Source organism: Chinchilla lanigera, unplaced genomic scaffold (genome assembly GCF_000276665.1).
Source record: "Chinchilla lanigera isolate Chin_1 unplaced genomic scaffold, ChiLan1.0 scaffold00014, whole genome shotgun sequence".
Classification (NCBI taxonomy): Eukaryota; Metazoa; Chordata; class Mammalia; order Rodentia; family Chinchillidae; genus Chinchilla; species Chinchilla lanigera.
Window position 1 is genome coordinate 19488288 of NW_004955415.1, and position 18127 is coordinate 19506414.

General features: G+C 43.2%; 1 protein-coding gene across 1 annotated transcript; it reads left to right on the forward strand.

Moving 5' to 3' along the window:
- The first annotated feature begins 245 nt into the window (after window positions 1-245).
- Window positions 246-14312, forward strand: Lamp5 (lysosomal-associated membrane protein family, member 5). The gene is made up of 6 exons (XM_005380867.2): window positions 246-1126; window positions 1657-1829; window positions 2201-2332; window positions 2468-2573; window positions 3924-4112; window positions 13444-14312. Exons 1-6 carry the CDS (start codon window positions 1063-1065, stop codon window positions 13620-13622), a joined length of 843 nt encoding a protein of 280 aa, XP_005380924.1. The 5' UTR covers window positions 246-1062; the 3' UTR covers window positions 13623-14312.
- Window positions 14313-18127: the final 3815 nt, after the last annotated feature.

An 18127-nucleotide genomic window follows, 5' to 3' on the forward strand; every position in this document is an offset into this window, starting at 1 on the left:
ATGAGGACAGCAAATCCACTCCTGAAGGAAGTATATTCTGATTTACAGAGCAAGAATAAAAAATAAGCAAACTACCAAAAATATAAATGTGGGAATTATCCTAGTAATATTTGTCTTTCTGTTTTACTAGAGGCTTTAGAGCAATATCAGTATGATTTTTTCTTATGTATGTGGCATTACTTACAGCATACTTCTAAGATTCCTACCCTAAAAACTCTGGATAACCTTATAAATTTCAGGTTCATTTATATCCCTTGTGACAAAGTGATCACGCTATAATGAGGAAGGATAGATGACCCCAGAGTTCAGAGTCCTCACCCATTCAAGGAGCAGAACTTTCCAGGCAAGAACTCCAAGTGGATACACTGCATTGTCTGGTGGCCTCCTGTGAGGAGGCATCATTGTAACTATAAACCCAGGAGCTCACGGAGAGCGGAGCAGAGCCAAGCAGGGAACGTCTCCAAATGCAGGAAACTGTTGCCATAGCATTTTCCTTCTCTGTTCTGCCAACCCCTCCTCCTCCAAAGCAGGCACAATTCGTGCCTACCTTTTTTTTGTTTTTGTTGTTGTTTTGGTTTGCTTTTTGGGAATCCTATGCGTTTTTAGAATTCAGAACTCCAGGGATGCCATAGCTTTACCGCAAAATAGCTGGTCTCAGATGCCAGTGCCGTTAAGTTTCTCAGGACAAACTCATCTTTGCAGATAGAATTGCAGAACAGAAAACAAGCCCAGGGAAAATTTAAGCTCCCCCAAATCTCATTGGCCCTCCGCACAAGCCAAGTCACGACCACGCCTGCAACACAAGCGGCTTCCTTTCAGCACTCGCAGTTGCGGACAGCTCCCTCGCTGCGAGCCCCTTTTTCTCCGCAGTGAGCTGACTCGCTCGACCCGCGGAGGCAAGAGAGGCACCGACAGCATCCCAGCCCAAGCGCACTGGACACGCGCTCCCTCCCGCCCCCGCCCTGCGCTCACTCCGGCCCACTCCAGCGGCGACTTTGAGGGATTCTGTCCAGGGCAGCCTCTGCAGCAGCACATCTGGCTCCGCTGGCCGCAAGTACCACCATGGATCTCCGAGGAAAAGCCCTTCTCCACGTCGACAGGCTTCGAGTTCTCCTTGTGCTACTGAGTGAGTAGCGTTTTGGAGACCGGGAGGGAGGCATGCACTCTTTGCAGAGAATAAGACTGGCATAGCAAAGCCAGTAGTTTAAAACTGAAGAAATGATCTTCGTCTTCATGTTTTGTGGACTCCCCCGCCCTTGGAGGTGGGGGAAAATTTTCCCCATCTATGACAAGAAAGTCTGTGGAGAATCACATACCTGTGTGACATATCCCAGACAGCGCTGGACCCGACCGGCAGGCTGGGGTGGGGGTGGGGGCGTCACAGCACTGGTAATAGAGATTTGGTTTTGAAACCCCAGGATGTAGCCTTATGAATAAGGGTGGCTTTTTGTTTCACTATAAATCAACAGCAAATGAGTTGAGTTTGATAGCGCTGGGGCGCTGAGTTAGCGAAACGGCTTAAGGAGCACACAGCTGCTAGCCTGCAACTTTGTCACTCCAAATCCAAAGACCACGGGCTCTGCGCTCCCTCTTGTGTCCTGGACGCAGGGGCTCCTGGAGTCCCAAACTGATGGGATTGTTCTGTTTGTTCCGCAGACACGATGGTTCAAATCATGGCAGAACAAGAAGTGGAAAATCTCTCGGGCCTTTCCACTAACCCTGAAAAAGATATATTTGTGGTGCGGGAAAATGGGACGACGTGTCTCATGGCAGAGTTTGCAGCCAAATTTATTGTACCTTACGATGTGTGGGCCAGCAATTACGTCGATGTAAGGAATCTTTTACCCCTCAGTTTGCACCTGGGGCTCCAGGGCGCAAGGGCACCTTTCCTCAGGGCCCTGCGAAGACCTTGGGTCACCCGCCTTCTCCCCCAAACCCCTGAAGGCTGCTCCCGAATGCTGCATGGGGGTTCGGCTTGTAACGTCTCCTGCTCGCCCTGCCTGCTTTGAAAACAAACTCCCCTCACTGCTTCCCTACCGGCGGGGTCTGCACGTAGAGAATCTAACCGCATGCTCCTGGACCTGGGAGAGCGCGCGCGCGCAAAGGAAAGCCCAAACGTGCAACCCAGAGTTTGGACGCGCCTCCCTAAAGCCCCCCGGGGCCCGGCGCGCTGAGGGGGCCCGGGCATCTGTGTTCCCAGCTGATCACAGAACAGGCTGACATCTCACTGACCCGGGGAGCCGAGGTGAAGGGCCGCTGTGGCCACAATGAGTCAGAGCTGCAGGTGTTCTGGGTGGATCGCGCCTACGCACTCAAAATGCTCTTTGTAAAGGTAACTCCCAGCCTGTAGCGCGTGCAGGGGCGCGGAGGGACCTCAGACCCCGGTGGGTGAGGGTAGTAGTGGCGACTGGGTTTACAGACCGAGAAGTCATTGGAGTAGTTGATACGCGCCTCCCGCTCTTGGCAGGAAAGCCACAACACGTCCAAGGGACCCGAGGCGACCTGGAGGCTGAGCAAGGTGCAGTTTGTTTACGACTCCTCTGAGAAGACCCACTTTAAAGACGCGGTCAGTGGTGAGTGTTGTCCTGCCGGGGTGGAGGAGGGGAGCCCAGGAGCTGGGGGCAATTACTCTGGCGTTTGGCAGTGTATCTGGGCTGGGGCTCCTAGACCAGTCTACCTTTGGCCTGCTTGCCTTGACCTCCAGAGCGGAGGAGACAGAGAACCTGTGACCCTCAGGTCTCAAGCCTTATAGATACTCGAGGAAACTGCTGCCTAGGGTGAGTCAGTAACCCAGGTACCATCCCAGATGAGATTCCCCTCCCCGAGGGCCTATCTTCCTCTGGTTCTTCTTAAATACCTCAAGATTTGGTCTTGGAAGGAATGTGGAGAAGGGCAAAGCTTTTCAAATTTTCCTGCGCTCCATAGGTTTTCTGTTCAGGTGCTAAAAATACAAGTGGACAGTGCGACTTCTTTTTGTGTCAGGACTGGATGGCCTCCGGTATCTTTTTGCACATGGCACCATGGTTCATCTGCATCTCCAGCTGCAGACTGCAGCTACCTCAGAGCGGATTCTATACCCCGTGTCGATGATTAGCTTTTCCTGCCCACTCCTCCATCAACTCACCCAGATCATCACCAATATCTGAAAATACCATGGTCAGAGGAATATCCACCCCCTAAATAAAAACGTGCCTTTCTTGAAGCACTAGCAAAGGCCACATTTCATTTCTCTCTCTTTTTTTTTTTTTTTTTTTTGGTCTAAATTGTCGTATTTGAAATGAAGCCTTCCATCACCCAGATAGGCACCCAAACTGGGAGAGAATTTTTATTGGAGATATAAAAGAATACATGTGTCATCTCTCTTTTTTTCATCCTCTTTTATTGCTCTTGTAGAAAGAGAATTTTCTCTTCATAGTCCAGCATTTCTCTTAGTTTATTAGAACAAAGGAGAAGGGAAGCAAACTTGGGGCAGAGAAGGAGAGAAGGGGGCAGCTGTCCAAAACATGCATATTTGTGCAAGGACATCTGCCAGAGCACCAGCAAGCAGCCATGCTTTGCTGAGGGTAATGTTTTATCCTTTGCTGATCCAGTGTTAAAGGTAGAAACCCAAATTCCTGTCGTTCTGTGTCTTTAGAATTTCAATTGTCAGATTTTTGTATAGTAGAAAGGTTTGAGGTTTTTATGTTATTCTTTCCTTCCCAAAAGAAATTCCAGAGTAATATTTAAGGAGCTCTGGCTCAGAGAGATGGGATGTGTTTGTCTTTCAAGACTTCCATAAGGCCCAGCTCTGGCCTAGCAGCAGGGGACAGGAAGGGTGGGGTAGGTGTCTGAGCTGGGTGGAACTGAATGGGGCACATGGGGTAAGAGAAGTGAAGGTTTGACGAAGAAAAGGAGCCTAATCACTGCCCTGGGCTTTGCTGCAGCTGGGAAGCACACAGCCAACTCACATCACCTCTCTGCCTTGGTGACCCCAGCTGGGATGTCTTATGAGTGTCAAGCTCAGCAGACCATCTCTCTGGCCTCTAGTGATCCCCAGAAGACTGTCACCATGATCCTGTCCGCTGTCCACATCCAACCCTTTGACATCATCTCAGATTTTGTCTTCAGTGAAGGTATGTGGGGGGTGGAATGAGGGAAATGGCTGATTTTAAGGATGCATGGGGAGAGGATTCTACCAGCATCCAGGGCATTACCCCTTGGATTTCCCTAGGCTTGAGGGACACTGCCTTTGTCTGTAACAATTTTCAAAGGTTAAAAAGGCACTAAGCTGAATGTATCAGCTTTCCTCAGTGGCTTGCTCTTTCTTCTGCCCTCTCTTCTTTCTTTATGGCATTCCTTTCTTCTCTGTCTCCTCCTTGTTCCTCATAGCTGTGTACAGGGGGATTATTAAGACAGTTGGATGGTCTATTTATTTCTCATGAGGAGATCCTGATTGTTTTTTATGTGCCTGCCTTTGAGTTGGGGATCCCCAGATGAATACAACTATTTGAACATGCAAATGATATCAGAAAATCCCCGTCTGTGCCACCCACCCTGGTTTTCCAAGGTTTCCAGCTTTTATAAGCTACAGCTTTCATAAGCTTCCCTTTAGCCTCTTCCACATACAGGGCCTCGTTACCATCCTGTGATTATTCCAAAGGCAACTGGGAATCCCTAACTTAGATTATCCTTGAGAGACAGGCCTGTGCATCTTTTAATCTTTTCATTATTAGCACCTAACACAGGGCCAGGCCTGATGCAGGTGTAGTGTTCACTTTGTCTAAACTGATATTCTGAAACTGTGGATTCAATTAATAGAGACTTTGAAGTGCTTGTATGCCAGACAAATCAGAATGTAATATACTTAGTAAAATAATGTCACTCTTACCTGTTTTCAAGAAAGGGTAGGGTACTATAGGGTATTTCATTTTGATTTTTTTTTTTCCTTTCAGTGGTAAGTACTGTACTGAATACAGGACCTTTACACTGAGCTACATATTCAGCTTCTGTTCTTTTATATTTCATTTTGAAGTATTTTGAGTATGTATAAAGCATAACAAACAGTGTCTTCATTACACTGGAAATAGTAAATGCAATTTGACTATGACTCTTGATGTTCAGGACTCAAGATGAAAATTTTAAACTGTGCAGTTGTATCATTTCCAGGGTCCCTACCATCAGTGCTTTTTAGTTTGTATATGTATGTAATTCTCTCTAGTGACTTTGTGTTTTGGTGACCAGCTCTTATTGGATACTTCTTTATGTTTTGGTACTGCTGGTGTTATAACTGATCCTTACCACAACCCCACTATAACCCATTCTGGAGTATTTCTAAATCAGTGCTTATAGTTCTTTATGGACTGAAAAGTTAGACCTCACAGATATTTAAAATTGTGTACAAAGAATAAATAAGTACTAAGGACTGGAGCTACCTTGCTAAAAATTGGTAAAATTTACTATGTGGAGTTAATGATCTCTTTTGTTTTAATATCTGTACTGTCAGAGCTAGCACTAATCTCTTTTTTTAAAAAACAGTTTTTATCTGTTTCAGGGTGATATATAGTGAACATTGCTGGTAGACCTAAGGTATTGGCAGACATGCATAATTTCCTAAACCAAGATCTACCAACCATAAGCACATTGTACTTGTGTTGCCTTGGCTTCTCTGGCTAATAACTGGGAAGTTCTCTCCTATGTGCCCCGCCAGGCTCAAGCCCGCATACTCCTGGGAGGAGGCGGGCCTCATTCAAAATCATTCACTGAATCCTAGTGCCTTTGCTGGAAGGAGTTCTTTTGTTCCTGGCTCCTCCTCTCAGCACCTGCCTCCTATTATGTTTTGTAAAAGACCTTTCTGCTCCATTTATTGGAATCTGAAATATCCTGTTTGCCGTTGTCTTTTCTTGTTTCAGCCCTAGAACCCTATTCCCCAGAATAGGCTTTCAGGGGGGTTTTCAGGGGGGGCTTTCAGTATGTTGCAGAAGCCTGTGTGGGTGGGACTGGAGCAGGTCTGCTTGAGAATTAGGCATCTGGTTATATATCTGTATATCCCCTACATGGTGTGTGTGTGTGTGTGTGTGTGTGTGTGTGTGTGTGTGTATTACTATAGTCCAGCACAGTATAAGGTTTTCTTATGTGTAAGGAGGTTATACCGGACAGCCTTCACAGCTTTCTACTTAATAAACTCTATGAGAAAAGCAGGAAAGAATCAGTGAAATAGGTTGATGACCACTCATAGGGGCTGAGAGCAGCCCAAATGGGTGTTAATGTCTCTATCACGCAAGTCCCTTTAAATGCATTACACTCAGCTACCACACAGATCCCTAGTCTCTCGGCCTCGCACTCCTCTAGTTGCCATGTGCACGAGAATCTTGAGCTGCACTTAACAAACTATGGTGACCATAACACACAGAGTCTGCTTCAGTCGATCTGGAGGTGGAGCCCAACAAGCTCCATTGCTAGACAATTTCCAGGGAATCCCATAGTGCAGGGAGGATGAACCTTTTAGAGCTTTCAGTGGTAACAAATAACCCACTGCAGCATGCATGCTATAGGTTTGCCGCCACTGCTGTAGGAGGTTTGAAGGATATAGCAAACTTTATCAGGTGGGAATCAACCTACACTATATGAGACGGGAAACCCCTCACTGTATGAGACTGTCTGGGTAGAGCTTCATGGCACAAGTACCACCCAGCAGAAGGAGAGGAGGGCAAGGAATTCCTGGGGAGCAAGAGCACACATATCTAGGTGATGTTGCTCAGTAGCACAAGAGTGGGAGAAGTGGCGGAGTCCAGCACCTGAGACTTCAGCGCTCCTGGGTCTTATAACTACAAAGCCTGATCTTATCAGTGGGTAACAGCTGTTAGATAAGCTTTCAAGCAAAACAGGCAGGCTCTAAATGCCTAAGCATTTGCTTGTTTGGGCTATTTAAAAATAATTGGATGTGCACAAATGTGAGTTTCACACCAGCAGGCTTTTGAGCTAAGAGATCTCAGCCTGCAATAAAAAAATAAGCAATGCGTAGAGGGCACTTTTGGCTCATTTATTTACCAAGCACACTTTCTATAGTGACTGCTTTGTTGTTGCTGCAGTTCACCGACCCCGTGTTCCTCAGTTGGGGTTAATTAACTTGCCCTTCTGCAGTTAATTCATAGTGTGTTGCTTTGGGGGCCCGGGAGATTTCTGGCTGTGAGGGGATGGGAGATTCCTCATGGGGAGGCAATGATCCAGGCTGAACATTTTGATGGCTTGAACTAAAGGAAACTTTCATATCTCCTGTTAGAAAAAGAAAAAAAAAAAAAAAAAAAAAAAAAGGGAACATGAAGGCTGCCTCTGTTCTCTTTTATTCAGGATTTAGGTTTTACAGACATTTAAAACATAGGCTAGGCCTTTTTTAATTCACAGGAAAAAAGAATCAAACAAACTGTTGAGAAAGATACTGGGATCTCCCTTTACAAAGCAGCAATGGAAGGCGAGGGAGGTGAAGTTGCTTGGCAAAGGCCCCCCCCAGGTCCTGCGCCCACAGCCTCCCAGAGCTTCAGCTCCTACCCAGAAGGTACAATAAGCATGTCAAGGCAATGACAATAGCAGAGGCACTTTTGGGGACCCAGAATTTGTGAGTCTCTTTTTTTGAAAGTGCTGGGGATTGAACCTATGGCTTTATGTATGCTGGCAAGTACCCTCTCCCTGAGTTATACCAGTGAGTTAGCCCTATAAGACTTTCATTATTGTTCCTGACAGCATAATTGGGAGATGCCATCTATGAGAGACAGCAGTAGCTTTGGCTTTGTCATCAATAGAAATCATAGATATTTTATCTTACATTAGTTTGTTCAGATATTATAAAATACCATTTATTCTTCTTGCTACTTTGCAATCACAGTCAAGATACACATGTGCCAATAAAGAGGTGTATACATTGCTGTATCTCAAATTCTTTAAAAAATTGTTTTCATAGTTGAATTTTAGTTTTCTTTATATTCTTTTTTTGTTTTTTTTCTGGTACTGGGAATTGAACTCATGACCTCACACTTGCCAGGCAGGCGCTGTGCTGCTGAGCTAAATCCCCAGCCCCAGTTTTCTTTATATTCTTATGTGCCTTATTTTTTTGCATTTATAAAAATCATTCTGATGGTCACCAACATACCTCACCCCAAAAGATTATCATCTGTACTTTAGTGTATTATAAATAGCATTAAGTGAAAGAAGATAGAATAGAGCATAAATTATTATGTGCAAGTCAGTTTTCCATTACTATGACAAAATACTTGAGGTGATCAATTTAAAAGGCAAAAAGGCTGGACTTGTAGCTTGGTCTGTGAGTTGCTTGGCCATGTTGCTTTGGCCCTCTGGCAACACACTAATTGTGGCAGGAGCATGTAATAGAGGAAGTCTTTTCACTTCATGGTAACCAGGAAGCAATGAAAAAAAGAAGAGAAGAGGCTGGGGTCTCAGTATCCCCTTCAAGAGCATGTTAACAGTGACCTAATTTCCTTCCACTTGGCCCTACCTCCTAAAGTTACCAGCACCTTCCACGAGTGCAATGGTGTGGTGACCATACTCTCAATGGCTAATGAGGATCATTCAAGATCTAGACTATAACATATTAGATACACAAAGTAAAGACAATTATTTCTAAAACTTATGTTCTAGTTATGTGTGCAAATATATTCTAAGTTGTAATATAGAGTATTGTTTTTCCTATGGGTCATAGGCAGAATTTGAAAGCACTTGGTTAAACTTGCAGGAATGCATGTCCTGCTTCTATGGTTCATCATATCATGCTTGTCTAAAAGTTTTTGGGGTACTTGTTTTTCATAATCTAAAATATTACAGACTGTAGGAAGGCAATACAGTACATAGTCTACATGTTATATAAGACCCCAGGAGAGTTAGGGTGGTGCCTTATAATCAGACATAGTAGTATATCTGTTTCCTGTACGGAAACATGGAAACATGTGAATCTTCATGCTAATCAGTATAAATGAAAAATACAAGCAGACTCATATGACCTGAAGTTAGGTTTTGCTGCCAAATGAGCAATACAAAGTACTTTTGGGGGCTGGGGATTTAGCTCAGCGGCAAAAGCGCCTGCCTGGCAAGCGCAAGGTTGTGAGTTCGGTTCCTGGTACCGGAGAAAAACCAAAAAAAAAAAAAAAAAAAAAACAAAGTACTTTTAGTTTTTAGAGCATTATGGATTTTAGAATGGACTTAGAAATTGCCTTTTATTTGACTACTCAGAGGGTGAGGGATTTCTTCCTTCCTTCCTTGCTTCCTTCCTTCCTTCCTTGTTTCCTTCCTTCCTTCCTTGCTTCCTTCCTTCCTTCCTTCCTTTCTCCTTCCTTCCTTCTTTCCTTATTCCTTTCTTTCAACTTTCTCCCTCTCTCTCTCTTTCTCTTTCTCTGTACTAGGAATTGAACCAAGAGTCCCATGCATGCTATGCAAGTACCATACCCCTGAGCTGCATCCTTAGCCTCTCTTTTCTATCCTTCTGAAAAGATGGTATATGATGAGTACTAAACCTCCAAAGACTCAGGCTTAAAAGGAATACATAAAGATTTACATGCATGAGAATTCTATGTTTATTGATAACGATGACAGAAAGCTACTGTTCTTGGTCCTCTGTATTATTATGTTTGGCTCTGAAAACAATCCTATAATGTAAGTGTATCTCTATTTTATAGGGAACTGAGGCTGCTCAGGGTTACTCAGCAGACCAGTGGAATAGTGGAGAATTGAGCCTACTTTCATCTGTCTTACTCTGCACTACATCTTTCCCCTCTTATTATGATAGAAAAGTTAATCTATATCTGTATCTACATCTACATTTTTTTTTTCTCTCTGCTGGAGGTTCTGTGCTCATATATGCTAAGCATATATTCTTTGCTCTGCCACTGAGCTCCTTCCCTGGTCCTAATCAACATTTTTATAGCTATATCTACTGTGTATGTCTTTATTCACTGATAGGTACATGGGATTAAAAGAGGAATCATGACTTCACAAATTATTCAGTGTAGCTTGGAGGCCCATCCTAGATTCTTCTTAGCCACTGAAACCCGTTCTTTACCATGCTCTCCTGGACTGTCTGCCCACTTCCCTGTCTTGAGCAAGTGGTGCTGAGGTCACATTGTCTCAGAGAAAGACATCTCGCCATGTTCTCCCTTGCTTTAGCTACATAAGCTCTTGCTCCCTGACACAACTCTGATTTTTTTTTTTTATCTCCCACACCAGGGAGGGCATGGACTATATATGGGACTTTTAACTGTTTGGATAATTAGAGGTCAAGCAAAAATAAATGAGTTAAAACCAGTGTCCAACAGGTTGATTTAACCATCCACCTACTCTGTGGAAAGAATAGTGGCAGAGGCCAGAGCTAGCAGGCCAAGTTTGTAAAGGTCCCTAAGCATACTTGAGCAGTGTCTTAGTTACTTTTCTTGTTGCTGAGACATAATATCCAACACCCAAAGTTCAAGGAGGAAATGTTAATTTAGCTCACCATTTGTACAAGTTTCAGTCCATAGCAGCTCGCTCTAAGGCAGGGTGGCATGTGACAGAGGGGCAACAGTTCATGGCAACAGAAGACAGCTAAAGCAACAAGAGCAGAAAAGAGGGAAACAAACCTCCTTCTGCCCCTTTTATCTTATCCAGACTGCTGGGATTAGGGTGGTGCCAATCCAATCAATGAACTGATACAGCCATCATTCACCCTTAATCCCAGCGCTGCACTATGAATCAATCACAAACTCCAGATTCAACCAGCTCCCAGAAAACTCTATGACTGCCTGTGGCTTTGGGGGGACATCTAGACACAAACTATAGCAAGCAGCAACCTCTGTGAGGCAGAGATAAGAGCTACTATGGTTCCCCTGGCGAAGACCACCACTCTGGTATCATGGAGTTCTAGGCCCGCATTTTCCCTGGTGCTCTGTGAATTTTCAGCAAGACTATAACCTGGAGAGATGGGGGCCTTGGACCATGGTATGACCCTCAGAGGGCTGGAACTCATTACAGTTAAGTCAGATACAGGACAAAAAGGTCTTTTACTAATTTGTTTCTGACATTCTAGTTGGTATGAGGAAGGCTCACAGCAGTGCTCACAGGCCCTTAACACATCTCTACCATTTACCAGGTTCTTTAAAAAAAAAAAAAATCTTTTCAGAAAAAAAAAAAAAAATCAGTTGAGTTAAATATATAGAATGAAAAATTGTATTTAGGAGCTACTAACACATAATGAACCATGCACATTTAAGGGCACAATTTGATAAATCCTGACTTATGAAACCATTACCACAGGCAAGAAAAACACTGTCTCCATAACCTCTGAAAGTTTCCTCTTGTCACTTGTAATGGGTATTCAGCCCCCTCGGTCTTCAGAACCTGAATGTACTTCTGTGGCTAGGATGCAGATCAAGAGAAAGCCCACAAACCCTCCTTCCTTCTCCTCCTTGGGATTCTGGGGCCATGAGGTAGCAGACGTTCAGGTCAGCCAAGCACTGTCATAGTTATACTGAAGAGCTGAGCTGTTAAGGGCAGCTGTGGCTTGGGCACATGACTCAGCCTCTTCATGCCTTAAGACCTTACCGTGAAATGGGTCTAATTATGTTATATACATGTTGTAAAATGGGTAGGGGCATCTATGTGCTTAAAAGGAAATGTTAATTCAGGAACCATTATTAGTATTAAGTACACCGATTTTTTTGGTATAGTTGCATAAAATTCCCTGTGAATTCTTATTACTAGAAAGGAAAGATTCCTGAGGTTCAGGGCTCACCCTCTTCTTTCTGCTGATCTCACACATGGTGGGAGGAGGCAGTGAGGCCACAGGGATAGTGGGTGGTTCAGGCACACAGTAGGTGTTTAATACATGTTGACTGGGTCATCTTGAGGTGAAAACTTGGCCTTCCTGAAGAGATATCAAAATGTTTTCTATATTGTCCCCCATAAATCTGGTGAAAAAACCACCAGCTACCCACAAAAAGCAAAGGAGGCTGAGCAAATGCATTCTGGCTTCTAGGAAAGCAGTTCTGGTCAGCCCTTGGCTACCAGAAGGTCTCCCAAGAATTTCATTTTTATTGCTCTTACAAGACTGGAGATACAAGGCTGTTACTCTACCTTGAATTTTAGGATGGTAAAATTGACTCAGCCCCGTGTACTGCTGACATTTTCCTTTTTGGTCTACATGTTGGTTACATGGAGTGTTCACTTGTGAATATTCATCAGGTTTTACATTTCTTTTTAAAAATTGTAATTTAATTTACATGTATTAAAATGCATAAATGTTAAAGTATATGTACTGTTAGAGTATAATATTTAAAGTATAAAGTATATAGTTTTTGTATTTTTATCTGTACTTACAACCACATATAAACATCGCCTACATCAAGACATAGAACATTTCCATGACAACCAAAAATTCTCTCCTGTCATTTTTCCTGGTTATAAGCACCTTTCTGATTTCTATTACCACAAATTTAGCTTTACCTACTCTTTTTATTCTCTTTTTTTCCTTGTGGAATTGAATGCAGGCCCTACATACTGAGCTACGTCCCAAACTCTTTTTTTTTATTTTTTGCTTTGAGATTTTGAGACAGAGTCATTCTAAATCGCTAAATTGTTCAGCCTGGGCTTAAACTTGCAGTCCTCCTGCTTCAGCTTTCCAGAGTGCTGGGATTACAGGCACGCACTACACCGTTCCCAGCTCTGGCTCCTGTGCTTGAACTTCACTAAATGAGATCATACAATATGTGCATCATGAAATATGTCCACAAATTTCACTCAGTGAGTTCTGAGATTATTATAAACTATGCTACAGTTTACTCCACCTTGATAGGCATCTTGATTGTTTCTAATTGCTGGTTATTTTCAAGAAATCTATGAGCATTTAGATAGAGGTCTTTTTGTGTCCATATATTTTCATTTTTCTTGGCTAGATACTTAGGAATGGAATGCTGGGTTATAAGGTAGGTGTATATGTCTTTATTAGAAATTGCCAAACAGCTTTACAAAGTGGTAGTGCCCAATTTCCATCCAGAGCGTTGAGTTCCATTTGCTCAGTATCACTGCCAACACAGAACTGTCAGTCTTTTTGAAGATTGTATATTTATATACGTTTCTCTATGCTTTATATATTATGCTGTACTTCCTTTAAAAGTTAAAAAAGATGTATCTATTATCAAAACACTGAAAATGCAAATAAATCATTGGAATGTTTTGTTATCTGCCAGGAATCCAAGAACTAAATATTGTCCTATTTAACTGAGATATGTTTATTGAACATTATGTAGAAATACTTAGTGACAAAGCTTTTGGGTTTGTTGGGGAAGAATTATTTCTGGAAAAAAATGTAATCTCCTCAAAGGCTCCTTTAGAGATCTTTTCACCTCCATTTTTAACTTAGTGTAGATAGGGAGACTTGACACTTGGAAATTTTTGACTGAAGCTCACTGTTTTTCCTCCTGTTTATTTCAGAGCACAAATGCCCAGTGGATGAGCGGGAGCAGTTGGAAGAAACTTTGCCCCTGGTTTTGGGGCTAATCTTGGGCCTTATCATTGTGGTAACACTGGTGATTTACCATATCCACCACAAAATGACTGCCAACCAGGTGCAGATTCCTAGGGACCGATCCCAGTACAAGCACATGGGCTAGGGGCCATTAGAAAAGGCATCCCCAAGACCTGTCCCCAACTGGATCAGGTAAACAAAAGAAAAGCACTTTCCACCTTGTACACAAGATATACCAGCATAGCTACAATCCAACAGGCCTGGTATCTGGGGCTTGCTTGGCCTGCGTCCATGCTTAAACCCAGGAATGGCTGTTCCTTGGATTCATGGGGTGAATGGCAGCTCTTCTCCCCATGCCGGAGAGTAAGGAGGCAGTGGTCAGCCAGCTTTCATGCTCATGGTGGCTTGGCTTTGACTCTCCAAGGAGCAACAAATCCTGCTTGGAGAGGTTTCTGGCCCTGAAGTTTAGGGACTGGAAATACTTCCCTTGGGAGGAAACCTCTTTAAGTTCAGAGGAAGAGGGGTGCTTTGCCCCTTAACCTCCGCTGGCTTACCTACACAGTTTTCAGCACACACAAAATACAACCTCATGCTCTCTGCAGCAAGACCCCTGAAAGTGATCCATGCTTCTGGCTGGCATTCTGCATGTCTAGTGATTGTCTTGGGAATGTTTCACTGCTCCCTGCACCCAGTGACTGCAGCACAAGAACCTGTTTAATGTAACTATGCACAGTTGTTTGGGATTCATAATGTGTTGGGTCCAGACAAGAGGACCTGGACAATCAATCCCTGTGAGTTTGTTTTTGAAAATGAATTAAAACACCCTTCTCTCTGGTCTTTGGCTGTTTCCTTGGAGCAAAGAAAACAAAATTAAGGTGTAGAGGCATCCAGAGGAAAAGGGGGGAAGAATGAAGATGGATTTTTTTTTTCTTTTCTGCAAAAGTGAAAGCAAAGAAGGAATAGGGATGAAAGAGGGCTTTGTTAGCTTCTCGTCACTGTGACAAATACTTGAGACAAACATCTTATAAGAAGGAAAGCTTAGGGCTGGGGATATAGCTCAGTGGCACAAGTGCCTTCCTGGCAAGGGCAAGGGCCTGAGTTTGATTCCCAGTGCCAGGGGTGGGTGGGGCGGGGGAGAAAACTTGCCAAGTATCGTGGCACCTGTATATAATCCCATCACTCTGGAAATTTGACCCAGGAAGATTGCCCCAGCCTAGACAACTTAATGACTTAGTGAGACCAGCTTGTCTCAAAAAACTGAAAAAATAAGAGACTAGAGATTCAGCTCTGTGCAAAAGCCCTGGATTCAATTCCCAGTATTGCAAAAAGATGAAAAGGGAGAGGTTTGTTTTGGCTAACGATTTCAGAGCTTTCAGCCCATGGCTGCCTGGCGCTGCAGCTTTGCACTCAGTATACCATGGCAATAGTATATTGTACAGATCTGTTCAGCTCGTGCTGTGAACAAAGACAATGAGATCAGAAGGGTCTGGCGTATAATAGCTCCTTCAGGGTGATCCCCACCCCAAAGGCCTAACTTCCTTCCACAGACCCACCTGCCGAAGGTTCTATAGTATCTCAAGAGTGCCCCTATAAAGCCTATGTGTTAAAGATTTGGGACCAAGCCTTTGGGGGACATTCAAGACCTACACTGACTTTCTCAGGTGAAAAGGTACGGATTTATTTTGGCAAATATAAGTAGCTTCAGTAATGAGACTTCTTGAATGATGGGGCTAATACCGATTCTGATGCCTCTTAGTCTTGAGTTTAACATTTGACTTTAGATTAAAAAGCTAGTCTGGACACAGAAGCTTAAATTGAGTTTTGTTTGCAGGAAAATGTAATATAGTAAAACTTCCTAGAGAAATACATATAGTTTGAATTATATTAACTTTCTTAATAATCAGTTTTTAGAATGGAGTAGGGATGGAGGGAATCCTTGTCTCCCCCAGTCAAAGAGACTCTCCTCTAACCCCCATTACAAGGTCCACTAAAAGAGAAGCAGCTCGTGAGTTCATGCTGCTCCACAGAGAAGGAATTCCAGCAGAAATGGTCATTCTTAACATCTGTCCTCTCACTTTTCCACTCTCATTTCTCTAGTGTTTCCCATTCCCAGGCATCTTTGCCAACCATTTACTATTGGACAGGTTGGCCAAGTGGCAAAAATAAAATGGCTGTATTTTGGAGGTCTTTCTTGAGTCTGAGTTTTCAACTCTTGACAGGTAGATAATCTAGAAGTTCATTATCCCAACAAATCTTGCTAAATATTAGCCAGTCACTGTTTTACCACCCATTTGTTTGCTGTTCTGTCAACCTGGATCTTCCCCTCAAAGGATCTCTCCTCAGCATGTGCCTGATACCAGAAAGAGAAAATGGCGGAGACCTCATAAAAGTCACACAGGGAAAAAAGAAAACCTTGGTGTCAGGAGATTTTTCCAAGGATGATTGATTCCACTCTTGTATTCATCCATGGCCTTCTATCCCCTGTGTCCCAGACTTCACAAGCCCTTTGCATTTTGGCAACTAATGTATTTTTTAAGATAAACTTTAAAGGGGAGCCCTGGGGTGCAGTGCCAGAGCAGCACTCTCTCCTGCCTGTACCCAGCATTCCTCCAGCTCCAGGTATCCGGAGGGACCGACACATCCTGGCTCAGCGCTGGGCTTCTTTCATACCTGTTGCCATTGTCTTATACTTTCTGACTTCCCTGAAGCTGAAACAGGTAGAGGAGGTGGCTCCTCTCCCTGTGCTTTTTCCCATGCTCAGAGACAGGAAACAAATGAACACATAAACCACAGAATTCAGTTATCTTTTTTACTACTGTTTTTCTTCTTTATGGGACCTTCAAACACAAACACCTCTGGGCACAATGGGGTACTGGTGGGGCTGCTGGTCTGCCTGCCTAGAGATGCCAGACTAGAAGGACCATGTGCGGATTTTTTGTGGCAGGGGGAGAATGATTTTCCTTTAAATTCTGAGCATGGTTCTTTGCAGATATTTCCAGGAAATCGCTCACAGTGAAACTGCCTCGCAGGGTATGAGAAAGACTTACAAACTAAACTCACTTTCTTTACCACTTGTCCAATCTATCCATTAACAAAGGCTTTGCAAGGCTGCATGGGTGTGCAAGACCCCTCAGAAATGATAATACAGAAGTGAGAAAGAGATGTGAAGATGGATCTTTTCAGTTGCAGTTGCACATCTAGGCAACAGGATGCTGAGCACTGGCCACAAACACTTCCCCAGAAAGCCAACAGGGAAGCCTCTTTTTTTTTGTAAACCTGGAAATCCAACTTCCCTTCACTACAGTGACTGATCTGATCCCGACAGACAACTTTAAATTACACTGTCTCAGAATGCAATTTGAGGGCAGCCTCCACTGAATCATCTTGGGAGACCACTGGAAAAAAATGTCAGTTCTAAGGTGTCATGCCAGACTGATGTAAAAATCTCCATGGTGAGACTCTAAATCTACAGCTTTACTATGGTTCCTAGGTAATTTTATTGCAGAAAATTTGTGGTTAAAAAGTAAAGATCAGTGTGTGCACAGCCTTACCCAAATGATCAGGCTTCCCAGTGTTCATTTTCTCATTTGAAAGTGGAGCTCATCCCTCCATCCTTAGAGTTATCTGAGGATTCATGAAAGTGCATTTAGGTCCCTAACACATTGTCTTGCACACTGGAGAGGCACACAAAAGACATTATTAATTGCATTTTTCTAGCATACCTCTTAACCTCTCTATTCCAGTATTATTTACCAGATAAGAGTTTGAGAATGATCATAAGGGACTAATGCAAGGGTTTTCTCACCTGACAGGCAGTTTCTGTGTCCATTCATTTTGAATCTAGAGTATGTTTCTAAGCAAGGATTTCTCCCACTTGCAGCCCAGTAAACCACTCAGGGTTATCAATTTAGAAGTGAGGGGGGGCTTAAATAGGAAGAAAATATGCCTGCAGTGTCTAACAACCTCAAGTGAAAGGTCATGTCCCTTCATTATGAATACAGGTGTCAAAGCACTATAGGACTCGTGACTTTGTCATCAGTACAAATCATTACACAAAAGATGATTTTATCAGTTACTTTGAAATGGTGATAATTATTAGACTCACCATAAGGTCTTGTTATCTATTTCACTATCCCCACAATATTTTTGATAGTTACACTTTATGTGGGTTTCTTTGTAAAAACCATGTATATTTTTTATGCATCTAAATATTTTTTTTCTCAGAAAGAGTTTAACATTGTAGATAGCCACGAGGGTCCAGGTGGTAACAGACCCAGGATTATGGCTACCTCAGCTATCTGCTACAGAAGGATTCACAGAGGCCCACATGACAAATAAGATCACAAGTATTTATTAGCACTGATCATGTACTTCCTAGACCCAGTCTGCTCTGGGTGCTGGGAACACATCAATGAACAAAATGGGTAAAAATTTCTGCCCTCATGGCAACTAAATTTGTGTATGTGTATGCATATATGTGTGTGTGCTTGTCTGTGTGTGTACACATGTATGTATGTAGCATATGTGGGTATTATGATTACCATGCAGTTATTACCTCACTCTCTGGGGCCTTGATTATTTTATTTCATGTGCATCCTAAAAGGTCCTGTTGTCCTTTCTAGCTTAAAATTTTCAAAATGCTAACAATGA

Coding starts and splice junctions, on each gene's coding strand:
- Lamp5 (XM_005380867.2), top strand. CDS start 1,063: ATGGATCTCCGAGGAAAAGCCCTTCTCCACGTCGACAGGCTTCGAGTT. Junction 2,333..2,467: donor TCAAAATGCTCTTTGTAAAG/GTAACTCCCAGC, acceptor CGCTCTTGGCAG/GAAAGCCACAACACGTCCAA. Junction 4,113..13,443: donor AGATTTTGTCTTCAGTGAAG/GTATGTGGGGGG, acceptor TGTTTATTTCAG/AGCACAAATGCCCAGTGGAT.